This window comes from Myotis davidii, unplaced genomic scaffold (genome assembly GCF_000327345.1).
Source record: "Myotis davidii unplaced genomic scaffold, ASM32734v1 scaffold148, whole genome shotgun sequence".
NCBI classification, from domain to species: Eukaryota; Metazoa; Chordata; class Mammalia; order Chiroptera; family Vespertilionidae; genus Myotis; species Myotis davidii.
Genome location: NW_006299479.1, coordinates 444,775 through 457,938, shown reverse-complemented (window position 1 = coordinate 457,938; position 13,164 = coordinate 444,775). Strand labels below are relative to the sequence as shown.

Genomic DNA, 13,164 nt, shown 5'->3' with positions numbered 1-13,164 from the left:
GTGGAAGATCTAGAATAACCCCCACGACATCTCTTTAAATAAATAAGGCAAACCACAGGGCAGCCTATAGACTGAGGTCTTTCAAAGGACTTCCTAACTGTGTCTGTATGTATGAAAACACTCTGGGAAAGGCCTAGAAGGACAAATGCCAAACACCCACAGATGTTAGCCCGCACGATGGGAGAGCTAGAGGGGGTGAAAGAAACTTTGTACTTGACTCCCTGAACTGTTTTAATAATTTCCAAGAATGTATGGGTGTCTACTTTCATATATTTGTTTGGGTCACGTGGTGACACAGACATTCCCGTTCCTAAGAGGAGTCCCTGGCGGAAGGGCTAGCTGTGCCCCGCCCCAATGGTACTCACAGCCTGGGACGTGGAAACCACCGTGGTGCTGACGGGCACCTGTCGCACCGTGGGGGCTCCCGTGGCGATGCTGATGGGGGTGCTGGCGGCCCCCGAGGCCACGGCCACCGTCTTGGACACGGCAGCGTTCATGCTGGGCAGGGACACCGCTGACGTGTGAACAGTCCCGGACCCGCTGGCCACCGAGGACCCCGGCTTGGCGTGGGCTGCCACGGTGATGGTCTGGCCGGCCTTGGGAGGCATCACACCCAGGCCCTGCACGATGCGGATGGTGGCAGCCGGCTTCGCTTCTGACGACGCCACGGTGCTTTTCCCCTTCTGCTCGGCCACACTCACACCGAGGGCGGGCATCAGGCGAAAAGCTGACCCCGAGCCTTCCGCCGGCTTGAGGTCGGGCGTCACTTTGACCACGGTGGTGCCAGTTGGAGTGGACGCGGGGGCACTGGCGGAACTGGCCTTGGCAGGGCTGTCCGTGGCGTGGACGGGGTTGGAAGTGACGTGTAGGGTAGCGGAGATGCCTTTGCCTGCTGTGCCGCCTCCTGTCCCGAAGAGGTCCTGGGTCAGTTTGACTGTGGTCACCTGGGACTTGGCCAACGTGGCCATCATGTCCGGTGTGATCCGCAGAACCGTCTGGCCTTTGGCATCTGTGGTGATGGAGGAGGGTGGCAGGCGCAACACATCCTTGCCCTGGATGCGGAAGTTAGTGGCGGTCAGTGGGATGCTGTTGCCTGTCTGGGGCTTCACACCAAGCTGCCCCGTGATCGCCACCTGGTGGGGAGAAACAGCACTGACCGAGGGATCCCCAGCGTGGCAGTGGTTCCACCACACAGTTAGGCAAACCTCCGTTTGTGTTTCATGTATTTCTCTAACTTTTCATTTTTAGAAATGATAAATATTCACAAAAGAAGAGGATAATGGAACAAACCCATGTACCTATCACCCAACTTCAATAGTTACCCCTTTGTCAGTCTTGTTTTATCTACCCTCCCCTATGTTTTTGTTGTTGTTGTTTTGAGGGGGAGGGGGGAGGAGGGAGGGGAAGGGGGGAGGAAGAGGAGTGGGAATATTTTTAAGTAAAATAATAGATAGCACTTTGCTGATCAATACTTCTGTACATATCTCCAACCTAGAAAAGGGCCTTTAAATTTAAAAAGACACCTATTATGACCTAATAATATACATTCACATTTCCGCAACCGTCCCCAAAATGTCTCCACTTGGAGAGCAGCAGCGTGGCCAATGCCATGTGTAGTAATCGCAGCCCTTCTGGCCTGGGACTTTCTCTGTCACGAGCCATTTTCCCCTCTGCTGGACCACCCCCATCCCGGAACGGATTTCTCACCCGAGACCACAGACCTCGCTTCACCCCCATCTCCCTCCCCAGCTCACTCCACTGCAATCTCCACTGCAGCCCCTTCCTCTGCTCTCTTCAAACACAAAATTACTCTAAAAGATTCTACAATCACATCTCCATTTCCTCGCCTTACGTTCTCCTGAACACATTCCCAACAAGGCACTAAGCCACTGGACCCAGTCAAGTTCACTCATGACCTACCCCAGGCAGTGGTCAGTTCCCAGGCCTCCCATCACGCATCTGGCACACCTGGTGCACGTACTAACTCTGGAGCACCCCTCTCTCTCTTGCCTTAGTCTGGCACCTGTGTTTCCATCTCAGAGAATGCCGTCACTATCTGCTCCGTCACTCTAGCCAACACCCATGGACTCCCTTCTCCCAGACCCCACAATCAAACCAGAAAATCACACTGACTCTACCTTGAACCCTACATTCAGAACCCAGCCCTTCTCACCCTACGATGACCATTCGCAGGAGGCCAGTGTGACCTCTCCCCGGGACCACTGCCACGGCCCCGACCTGGCCTCCCGGCTTCCGCTCTTGCCCCTAAAGTCCACTGCACACAGCAGCCAGGCCTTCCTTAGTGTAAAGCCAATCAGGCCCTCCTGAGTCATAATCTCAGTGGTTCCCCATGACCTTCGAATTAAAATCTAAGTGCGACACGATTGAACCTCTCGAGAAACCGATTTCCAACGCTCCCGCACTTGCTCACGGGGCCTCAGCCACACGGGTTTCCTGCTGGTCCTCAAACATATTCTTGACTCAAGACGTTTTCTCTTGCTCTGCCCGTTCCTGGAATGGCTCGCCTCCAGCTGCCTGTCATACAGGGCACTTCCCGCCTCACTCCTCTCAAACACCAGCTCCTCCAGGCCCCCTGATCGCCCCAGCTGACAGCACATGCGCTCTCCCTCCCCTGATACTGCTGTTCTCCCCTCCCACACCTGCCCCTGGGGCGCCGGCCTGTCTCCCAGCTCCATGGGAGAGTGGGCTCCACGATGGAGGGACTTAGTCTCTGCAACATACCACGAAATCCCCAACACTGCAGACAGTGCCTGGCACACAAAAGGTACTAATAAATATTTAATGAAGAAAAATGCTCCTTTATCATTCTGTGGTTCCATTTCAGCTGTAAAATGGGGATAAGTGCCTGCCCCACGGTGTTCTGAGTATTAAATTATTTAATGTGTATAAAATGCTTGGCACCGTGCAGGCACTAGTTGCATTTGCCCAATTCTTTGAAGTTCAATGGTTAGCCTTGCATATTCCCAACCACGAAAGCACAAATGTACGCTTCTACGAGTGAAACTGAAACGCCAATAAAGCATGTAAAGTCAGACCCCAGGATTTTAACTCAATCAATCTCCTCCAAACTCAGAAGCTCAGCTACTAAACGCTGAATTAGATGGAAGGAGCAGAGGGCTCTCTCAGGCCCCTGCAGGGCTGACACTGCCCTCGGTGGGAACTAGAACCTAAAATACCTGTGAACTACGGGTCACGGTCACGAGTCGCTGAGCTCTGCACTGTCCTCTGCTCGGGCCGGAGGACGGACCCACCTACCTGCTTGATGATGTTCTGCCCGCTCACATTCTGGATGACGGCGGCTGTGGATGCGCTCGGGGCAGAGCTCCCGGGGGAGCTGGTGGCTGGCTTGCTCACAGGGCTGGTGGTGGCAGGGAGACTTGTCACTGTGAGGCCCGTCTGCCCGGCTCCCGGCCGCTGCACAGTGGCCGTTGCAGTCTGAGCTTTGACTGGGACGGTGGCCATGACTGTCTGGTTCAGAGCATGAGGCCAAGAGCTTAATTAGAGACTGAGATGCAGACCAGGACGCCCCGCAAGAAGGGTGCCTCGGGAAGTGCTCCTAATGGAACAGTGCTCAACCCTCACCACTCCCTAAAGCGGAAGCTGTGCAGTCCGTGCTTGGGTGTAGCATCTTTAATTTTCAGAATGCCTCCACATTTAACACCTCACTCCTACACCAAGGACAAATATCATACCCATTTTACAGTAGAGGAGACTGAGGCAAAGGTAAGACTTTTCTCTAGAATCACACAAGTAGCTAGTGGCATGGCTGAGACTAGAGGCACAGGGGAAGGAGCCCGAGATTTCGGATCGCAGGTCTGGATTTAGCTCCAGCTCTACGAGGGGCCTAACGTTACCATCCTGGGTAAACCAACCAACTTCTCAGAAGTTCTGATGCTCAACATGTCAACTACAACTTACGTTAAAGTACAGCTCGTAAGAACACTCCCCAGCTGTGGACAGTAAACGAGCTGGAAAACACAGCAGTAGCAGCAGTGTACCCAGCCTGCCCACAGCACCCACTGCCCACCTCTGGGTCCGCGGTCCCTGCTTACCTGGGCTGTGGACAGTAAACGAGCTGGAAAACACAGCACCAGTGTACCCAGCCTGCCCACGGCACCCACTGCCCACCTCTGGGCCCGCGGTCCCTGCTTACCTGCGGCATGACTTTGGTCTGCGTCGCGGTGGCTGGCACGCGGATCTGGGGCCCTGCTGGAATCGGTGGCAGTGTCTGTGCTGGCCCCGCTGACGGCTGGGTAACAGCAGGAAGGCCCGACGCGGGCAGCGGCCTGGGAAGTCGGCGGCGTCTGGCTGGCGGCTGGGGAGAGCATGGTTCCCAGCTGTGGCATTTTTGGAGAGGAGACCAGAAGAACACTAGGAGGGAAAGCGGGGACACAGGACACGACGAGCTCAGGACGTGCCCGCGAGAGGACGGGGAGGGAGAGCGCGGGAGGAGAGACGGGGGGCTCACCCGGAGCTGGATTTCGCGGGTTCTGGGGCGGTGGTCGGGCCGCTCTTGCTGACTGCTGGCACGGGCGGCGGGGAGATGGGCGTGGCGGGCAAGGCTGGCGTGGTGGGCGTCACAGGGGTGACGGGGGTGGGCGGCATGCTGGAGTCACTGAGGCTCATCTGGCTCTGCTCCGAAGGGCCGCTGAGGGCCTTCAGGGAACTCTCCTTGCTGCTGGACTTCTAAGCAGGAGAGAGAGGGGGATCCACGCGCAGATTTAACTCGGGGGCACGAAGGCAGGCTCGGCCCTGGTTCCTGGGGCTCTGAGCCTCGCCGCCCTCCCTGCAGCCACCAAGGCGGGCTCTCCGCTGGCCACTTACCACCTTGGAGGAGGGCTTGGGCTTCTGCTGAAGGGCTTTTCTGGCTTTCGCGGCCGCTGCCTGCGCCTGGTGAATCCGCTCTGTGAACGAGAGTGACAAGCATCAGCCACTGTCTGACCTCAGCACAGGAAGGAGGTGCTTCCACAAGAGCCAGGGCCTCGCTGGAGGGCCAAGTCCTGCTCTACGCTCCTGTCCTGCCCAAACGCCAGGGAGAAGCGTCATGGAACTGGGGCAGGAAGTCAGAGCATCCCTAGTCCAGCTGGACACACTGCCCGAGCCTCACGCACCGAACTCTTCCTCGCTCCTGTCGCGGTGCAGGTAGATCCACAGCTTGCGGCCGATGTCGTACTTCACACATGGGTCCTTCTCATAGTGCAGCCGGTCCAGGGCCCCGCTCACCACTGTGTTCACCTAGCAGACAGGACAAAGGGGATGAGGCCCTAAGACCCATGGGAGGTGGAGCAGCTGGGTCGAATCTGTGCTTCACTAACAGCAAGGGTCTTAGGTTAACACTGCTCACGTGACACCCTTCTCTCCTCTTCTTCATTCCGTTTTTGTTTTTTAATTTATGTTACTATATTTTATATTCTCATTATTTTCCGTAATTCCTTTCGGGAACAAAACAAAAACAATCTCTTCTCCAGCCTACCTGAGTGCTGGTGACATCTGGTGCAAGAAACTGGGAGTCCTTGAGCAGCTCACAGATCTCTGCCCGCGTGCCCTCGCCGTTAGGCAGCCGAGCTGCGGCATCTCGAACTGATGGCGTCGGAAAATGGAAAGGCCAAGAATCAAGCAGAGCTACTACGGGGACACCCTTCCCTTCTTGCTCTGGGGGGTGACATGCCCTGGGGTGTCTTCCTCACTCAGCGTTGGGTGGACACTGCCCTCTAGCGGCAGTTCCCTACGTGTACACTCTTCACACTCAGCCAAGACTGAACATGGCACCCAGGACTACCCAGAGGTAACACGCCATACACTGGCAGTGCTGCGATGCTGTAACGGACTCAGATGTGTTCATACCACCTTACAGTCGCTGCGACGACACCAAATACCACTTTCATGCACCACTACTTGGAAATTACAGAAGGTGTAAGACCTGCTGCTAGATCTGATCATTTAATATCAAAATAAACATATATTTCTGCACGAGAAATTTGTTTTAATATTTTGACAACTACTTCAATATGATTAGTTTCTCCTGTAACTCTATGCATTTTGTTTTCTGCATTTAAAGCATAATTCTGAGGGGGCCATAGGTTTCACCAGAGCCAAAGATTCATGACACACACAAAAAGGTTAAAAACCTCATCTTGAAAGGAACCATAGTGTGGAGGCAGCAAATTCCTATACTTGAGCTCACTATTTAGCTGGCCTGGGAACAATTAATTCCTGAATAAACTGAAGCACAGACTTCAGGAAAGAAACACGGATTCCTGATAAAACCCATGGGGGTAGGACGCCCCTTCCCAAACACCAAAGCTTCCTGAAGCTGCGCCGACCCCACAGCTGTCCTGTGTGGTGGGGGCGGGCGTGAGGGGCAGAGCCGCCTGGAGCAGCAGCGGTCCCACCTACCGAGAGAGAGGATGGTGACGTAGGCGGGCCGGTCGGAGCGCAGCAGGGAGTGCTCCCGAGCCTTGTTGAGGGAGGTCTCCTTGTCAAACACGCCCTTCACGGGCCCCACCACGGACTCGAAGCCGTGCATCCGGAAGGTGAACGCCTTGTGGGGCTGGCTGTACCGGTAACGCTCCTATCGAGAGGAAAGGCCACGCTCCTAAGTCAGAATCTGTGGGGTTCCCTCCAGCGCTCCCACCCAATGAGGAGAGATTAAAACGAGGAGAAACAAGCTATTCCACTAGGACCACTGAGCCGACGCCAGTGGGAAAGGGACGGCCCCCAAAGCCCTCCTCCCTGGCAAAGGGACAGGAAGGTGAGTGTAACCATACTCTGCCATCTGGAGGTAAAGGTCATTAAACACCATGGCTGCCCCTAACAAACAATCCCACCGCAGGGATCCCAGGTGAAAGGTGTGGCTTTCCTGCCACACGGCCTCACGGGCACAGAGATCCCCCTGGGCTCGGGCTGTCTTACCTGCTCCTGGAACACCCGTTTCTCCTCCCCGGTGCTGGGCCGCACCACATAGTCAGTTCTTCTGGAACATAAAGAATTTGGGCAATCTAAAAAAAGCCGAGCTCACAGGAAGAAGCAGGGAGTAGAATGGTGGTTACCAGCGGCTGGCAGATGGGGAAACAGGGAAATGCTGGTAAAGGGCACCAACTTCCAGCTACGAGAAGAGGAAGGTCTGGGGATCTAGCGCATAATCGGTGACTACAGTTCATAACACTGATTTATACACTTGAAAGTGGCTAAGCGAGACCTTACCACACAAACACATACATACATTGGTAATTCTGTGAGGTGACGGATGTGTTAACCTTACTGTGGTACTCACTTCACAATCTATACATGTATCAAATCAACACACCGTATTATATGTCAACAGTGTCTCACAAAGCTGGGGGTAAGAAAAGAGGACCACACCAGACGGAGAATGGTCACGTGAGATGCTGTGACATGAAGGGCTCAGGGCTAGAGGCCAAGAGGCCTAAATGCTAGTCCTGTCCCTAATCTCCGGCCAGTCACTTAGCCTCGTGCCTCAATTTCTTTCTAGGTGAAGCGAGGAAGATGGACTGGATGAATCACGCTCAAACGGGAACGGAAGGAGGGGAAGTCAGGGGAAAAAGCATGCCCACCTACAAGGCAGATCACATCCCCCTCAGAAACCCCGCTGTGCGTCCCCTCCCCAACCCAGAACCCTCTCCTCGGGGAGCCGCTCTGGGTGACGGGAGTGTGTCCTCAGGTGTGCTGAGGCAGGTGACAATCCGCGGGCCCCCAGGATCTCTCAAGCCCACGACAACTCTAACAGTTAAGATATGTCAGAAAAGCCATGCAGTAGGTAGAGTTATACTCACACCCGGGGGACAGGAGTGGTAGCATCTGAGCTGTCCTCGTTTTCTTGCTGCGGAAAAGGAAAACATGAACAGGTACGTGGGCTACAGGATTCTGGCTGACGCAGGGCTCTGGACGCCCCGTCAGGAAGGCTGACATTTCTGTACAAAGCATACCTTGCAGAGGGCCTGGTCTTTGGTTTCGAGCCACAGCTGGAAGAGGGCAGCTAACTCCTTCTCGTTGTCTTGGGACTGGCCTGTTAGGAGAATCAAAAGGCAAAAAATAATGGAACCAACCAGGGCTTTCCTGGGGATCTCACTGTCTCCTCGCGTGCTGTATCTCTGAGAGAACCCGACAGGACCTGCAGCATCGGCCTTCGCCACAGAAAGCATCTGGCCCACGGGCTCACAATATTTACTATCTGGCCCTACAACGTGTGCCACACCGGCCCACCGCAGCCAACTTGAAGCACCGCCTGACAGCGTGGGTCGCCTTCCCTCTCCCCGGTCCTGAACTCAGGTCATTCTGGTAAGAATCGCTCTTACAGGAAATTCTTCACCTCCTCCATGTCCACAAGTCCACAGCCTTTATCTTACTGAACCTTCTAGTAACAGTCAAGGCTAATGACCACTCCCCAATTCTTAACTCTCTCACTGCTTGGCTTCCAAGAGTCAGCTCTCTCTTATAGTCGCTTCCTCTCCACGTGCTCCCTCCGCCTCCTCTCAAGGCTTAGTCCTCGGCCCTCTTTTCTCCTCATTTTAGCACCTTCCCCCTATGCCTCTGACTTTAAATGCCATACATATATGTGTATGTGTATGTATATGTGTGTGTGTGTGTGTGTGTGTGTGTGTATGTCAATAGTGCTCTACCTCGACTCCAGTCTGGGTTCTAAACCCATATATGCCATTGTCTGTTCAGTATCTCCACTCAGATGTCGCAAAGGCAGCTCAAACTCAGCAAATCCCAAACTAAACTCATGACCTTCACCCTCACCCATGTCCGGGCGTCTTCCACAGCTGCCCACCTCCATAAACACCACCTTCAGGCACGAAACACAAACCTAGGAAAGGGGTGCTTGCCTGCGCTCTTCTTTCATCCCCAAGTCCAAGTCATACCAAGCCCTGTGGCTTCTCCACCTAAAACCCTCTGAAATTTTAGATCCAAGTATCTTCATCTCTGCACAGGCTTTTCATCTCTGCACAGGCTGTGTGATCGTTTTGAACCGAACCTTCCCTGGCACCACGAAGCCGCTGCCTCCTCCACCTGCCATCGGCCGGCCTCCTCCCAATCACCACTGATATCTCTGCTCATACATCGCTTCCCCAGGAAGGTCCTCCCGGGTCCCGACCACACCAACGCCTCACTGTAACTTCTGTCCTTTCGGGACTCTTCCTTACAGAATGGATAAGCCTGTTATGTCACTTGAAGGACTACTTGTTCCCCAAACAAACCTTAACCCTCATGAGGGGAGCGCACTGTCTGTAACTTGCAAACCAGTGATGGCGAACCTTTTGAGCTCGGTGTGTCAGCATTTTGAAAAACCCTAACTTAACTCTGGTGCCGTGTCACATGTAGAAATGTTTTGATATTTGCAGCCATAGTAAAACAAAGACTTATATTTTTGATATTTATTTTATATACTTAAATGCCATTTAACAAAGAAAAATCAACCAAAAAAATGAGTTCGCGTGTCACCTCTGACACGCGTGTCATAGGTTCGCCATCACTGTTGCAAACCGTTATACCCCCTAGCACCTGACACAGTGCCTGATGCCTAGAAGCTGAACAAATGCAATGGATGGATCGACTGCATCTCTCCATATATATCCTCATAGACTGTGCAAGAGAGTAAAGAGAACGGTTCATGGATTTCAGCATGAAATCAACACTGATTTTCCTCATCACCATCACCAGGTAACAGTCACCGAGTTACTTCAGATGCATGCTACACAGCTTACACAGTAAGTGGAACTGTATAAACTTAAAACAAAAGCAAGGGCCCCGTGCCTTAAAGGCAGCTTATTCGGAGCTGCCTGGCATCTTGCTGCACCTTATCCTCCATAGCAAGTCCCAGTTTTAGGAAAAAATGTATAACTACATTATTACACATTGACCTAAAACCGTAAGTACAATTAATATAAACGCATTTAAATTTAGCCAGCACCGGAGTGCATCGTAATAGAAGGGCTATTCCACCCCAGCCCCGTGAGCCCAAACCCACTGGAGGGGGTGAAATTCGGACCCCGAGTACGAAAGGGATCCCGAAGGAGTCTTCTACTGAACAGCATAAGATTTAACACTGCCCTTTACTGACTGGAAGGCAAAGGAAGCTGAGGGGAGGAAATGAGAGAATGAAGACCTAGTGTCACGGGTAGGTCACGTGAATCACTTACCAAGCAATTTCCACTGCTGGGTTTTCTCCTTGAATTCAACAAATGGAGAGAAACTGGAAGGCACGGCTGCAAGAAATGGACTCCATGAACAAGCCACACAGGTCAGAGTGCGAAACTCAGAATAATGACTGTCCCCGAGTCCGAATGTTTCACGGAATCAGGCCTCCAAGGCCGGCACACAAGCCACACAGGTCAGAGTGCGAAACTCAGAACAATGACCGTCCCTGAGCTGAGAGAACGTCTGCCTGTTTCACAGAATCAGGCCTCCAAGGCCGGCAACGCCCAGTTGGGGGCTGCAGAGAACCAGCTATTGAGGGAGCTGGCCGGAGAGGACTGCCAATCCAAAACCCGCTCCTCCAGCTGCAGGAAAGCAAAGGCAGAACAGTCAGGGTCCTGCGAGACACCAGCCACCCCACGACGGCCACAGCAAGCTGGGTGGATCTGTCCAGTCTGCCCACGACACAGCAAGGCAGCCACAGGGCTCTGGGAGCGACCCAGAGCTCCTCTCAAGCTGCAGACCGGGGTGGGGAACGTCCAGACCACGGGCTGTCTAAGGCCTGAGAAATCAGTAGATCTGGCCCTGCCAAGGCATTAGGGGTGAGTTAATTAAATGCTAGACCAAATAGAGCAGGCTACTTTTAAGTTGATAATTTTGTATGTTATAAATATCCAAATGGCACTTGGCAAAAAAAAAAAAAAAAAAAGGTTCCCCACCCCTGCTACAGAACATTAGGATTTCCTACGATTTGAAAACTGATTCACATCTGACTTTCCCACAACTCTTACCACAGGAAGGCTAGACTGCCCCTCCAGCAGCAAGATCTCGAGGAGGAGAGAGAAGAAGCTGGAAGATATTTCATTGATTCCCAGGCAAGGCTTGAGGTCTTCCAGAGGCCTGATGGAGGAGGAAAAATATAAGAACGCAGAGGACCAAGAACACATCCCCAGGTGGTTTAAGCCCTCCAAGCCTCCTGTCAATCACAAAAGAGTTCCATCAAAGGCCACACCATGCACTTGCTCGAGTAGAACCCCGGGACCCTGGGCTTATGGTTCACCACCAACCAGGCCACCCCCAGCACCGGTACCGGGTCACCCCTCAGCCTCGTCCTCCACCCGCGCGGCCAGCGCTGCTGCTCACTTACTCCTCCTTGATGGCAGGCACTGCCAGCGGAGACGGAGCCTGTGAGAGCGGCGGGATCCCTTCAGGCCCGCTTAAGGGCTCGGCCAAGTCCTCTGCTTCGGACTTGATCACTTTTATTTTCTTCTTCTTCCGCTCCTCTTTTTCCTTCACCTTTTTTTTAAGGACAGCCAAGTCATAGAGGGCTGCGAAGGAAAGGCAACACAAATCATACAACTGCATTTTCTACATCCGGGAGGGCGGGGGTCTCATCTGCGTTTATTTTCTCAGACCCACCAGCAAAAGAAAGAAAAGTCTCAAAAACGAGACATTTACCAAACCCCGAGAGTGATTTACAAATTAACTTTAACAGTTATTCAGGCATCGATGATCCGTTGTTCTGATTCTGTATTCGCTTTCCACCTATAAATCCACTAGAGCAGTGGTTCTCAACCTTCCTAATGCTGTGACCCTTTAATACAGTTCCCCATGTCGTGGTGACCCCCAATTTCACTGTTACAAATTGAACATAATTAAAGCACAGTGATTAATCACAAAAACAATATGTAATTATATATGTGTTTTCTGATGGTCTTACGTGACCCCTGTGAATGGGTCGTTCGACTCCCAAAGGGGTCGCGACCCACAGGTTGAGAACCGCTGCACTAGAGGAAATAACCAAAAAAGCTGAACAAATGCAATGGATGGTTATCAGCAAGAAGAAAGCTGTGATTTCTCTATTTTTCAACATGTACACGGGCTCACGGAATTTAGCAGCGCGATCAGACAATGGCTGCCCCCTGAGGGCATCACTTACCTGCTAGAGAGCCTTTCCTGCCAGCGTTGACACGAGTCATGATGTCATTGAGAGTCAGGTCCCCTGTCAAAAGGTCCGGGTGATCCTAGATGCGAGACCCAGAGATTTGTTACGGAGGCCCAAATAGGGAGCCAAAACTGCTTGGGGTTTTGGCAATTTACCTAACAGATAAATAGACATTACCTGCAACCTAAGAAAAGCATGCTGAATTAAAACTACAAACATAAAAACTGCTCTTCATAACGAGGCATAGAACCCAGGGCCAATCTTTCTATTGTACGGCATTTGCAGTTTATAAAGCTCTCTCACATTCCTCACCTTGCGTGCTCCTCAAATAGTCTTGTTAAAGACCATATTTTACAGCAGGGGTGGGGAACATTTTTTCTGCCAAGGGCCTTTTGGCTATTTAGAACCTCATTCGTGCGCCATACAAAATTAGCAGTTTAAAAATTAGGCTGCTATATTTGGTCAAACATTTAATAACTCACCCCTAATGCCTTGGCAGGGCCAGACCAAATGATTTTGTGGGCCTTATATGGCCCCAGGGCCAGACGTTCCCCACCTGTTTTACAGTCTGAAAATGGGACTCAGAGAAGTTAAGGGACTTGCCCAAGACCACAGAGCAGGTGGGGAAGACGGTCGGTTCTGACTTCCACTGTGGGAGTCTCCCCATCTCGCCACCTGCCTTAGGCGAACTGCCTCCACTTCCTACTGTGCTCTCTGGCGTGGCTGCCCTGGCATCACCTGGATTAAGTGGAGCTTAGAAACAGGAAAGAGCGGGCAGAGCGCAGGATCTGACCTTGGCTCAGCCGCTGAGTAGCTGTGGGGCCAAGAGCAAGCTCCCGACCCTGTAAGCACTGGTAAAATGGCTATGATTCAACACCAGTCTCGAGCAAAGATTAAATCAGACACTACTGTCCGAGTGCCTTATATAAAGTCAAAGCACGGCCCTAGCTGGTCTGGCTCAGTGGAGAGAGCGCTGGACTGAAGGAACCCATGTCCGATTCCGGTCAAGGGCACACGCCTAGGCTGCAGGCTTGAGAAGC

General features: G+C 52.7%; 1 protein-coding gene across 1 annotated transcript in view; it reads right to left on the bottom strand.

Annotated features, from left to right (window-relative positions):
* The window catches only part of NFRKB (nuclear factor related to kappaB binding protein), a 32,186-nt gene that overhangs the window by 5,228 nt on the left and 13,794 nt on the right, over positions 1–13,164 (bottom strand). Inside the window, 18 exon segments of the mRNA XM_015571329.1 lie at positions 366–1,133; positions 3,277–3,489; positions 4,175–4,297; positions 4,299–4,392; positions 4,490–4,707; positions 4,846–4,925; positions 5,133–5,256; positions 5,495–5,601; positions 6,418–6,592; positions 6,934–6,994; positions 7,815–7,861; positions 7,968–8,047; positions 10,185–10,250; positions 10,424–10,544; positions 10,971–11,079; positions 11,327–11,507; positions 12,119–12,203; positions 12,681–12,862. Of these exon segments, the coding sequence (XP_015426815.1) occupies positions 366–1,133; positions 3,277–3,489; positions 4,175–4,297; positions 4,299–4,392; positions 4,490–4,707; positions 4,846–4,925; positions 5,133–5,256; positions 5,495–5,601; positions 6,418–6,592; positions 6,934–6,994; positions 7,815–7,861; positions 7,968–8,047; positions 10,185–10,250; positions 10,424–10,544; positions 10,971–11,079; positions 11,327–11,507; positions 12,119–12,203; positions 12,681–12,862 (2,834 nt within the window).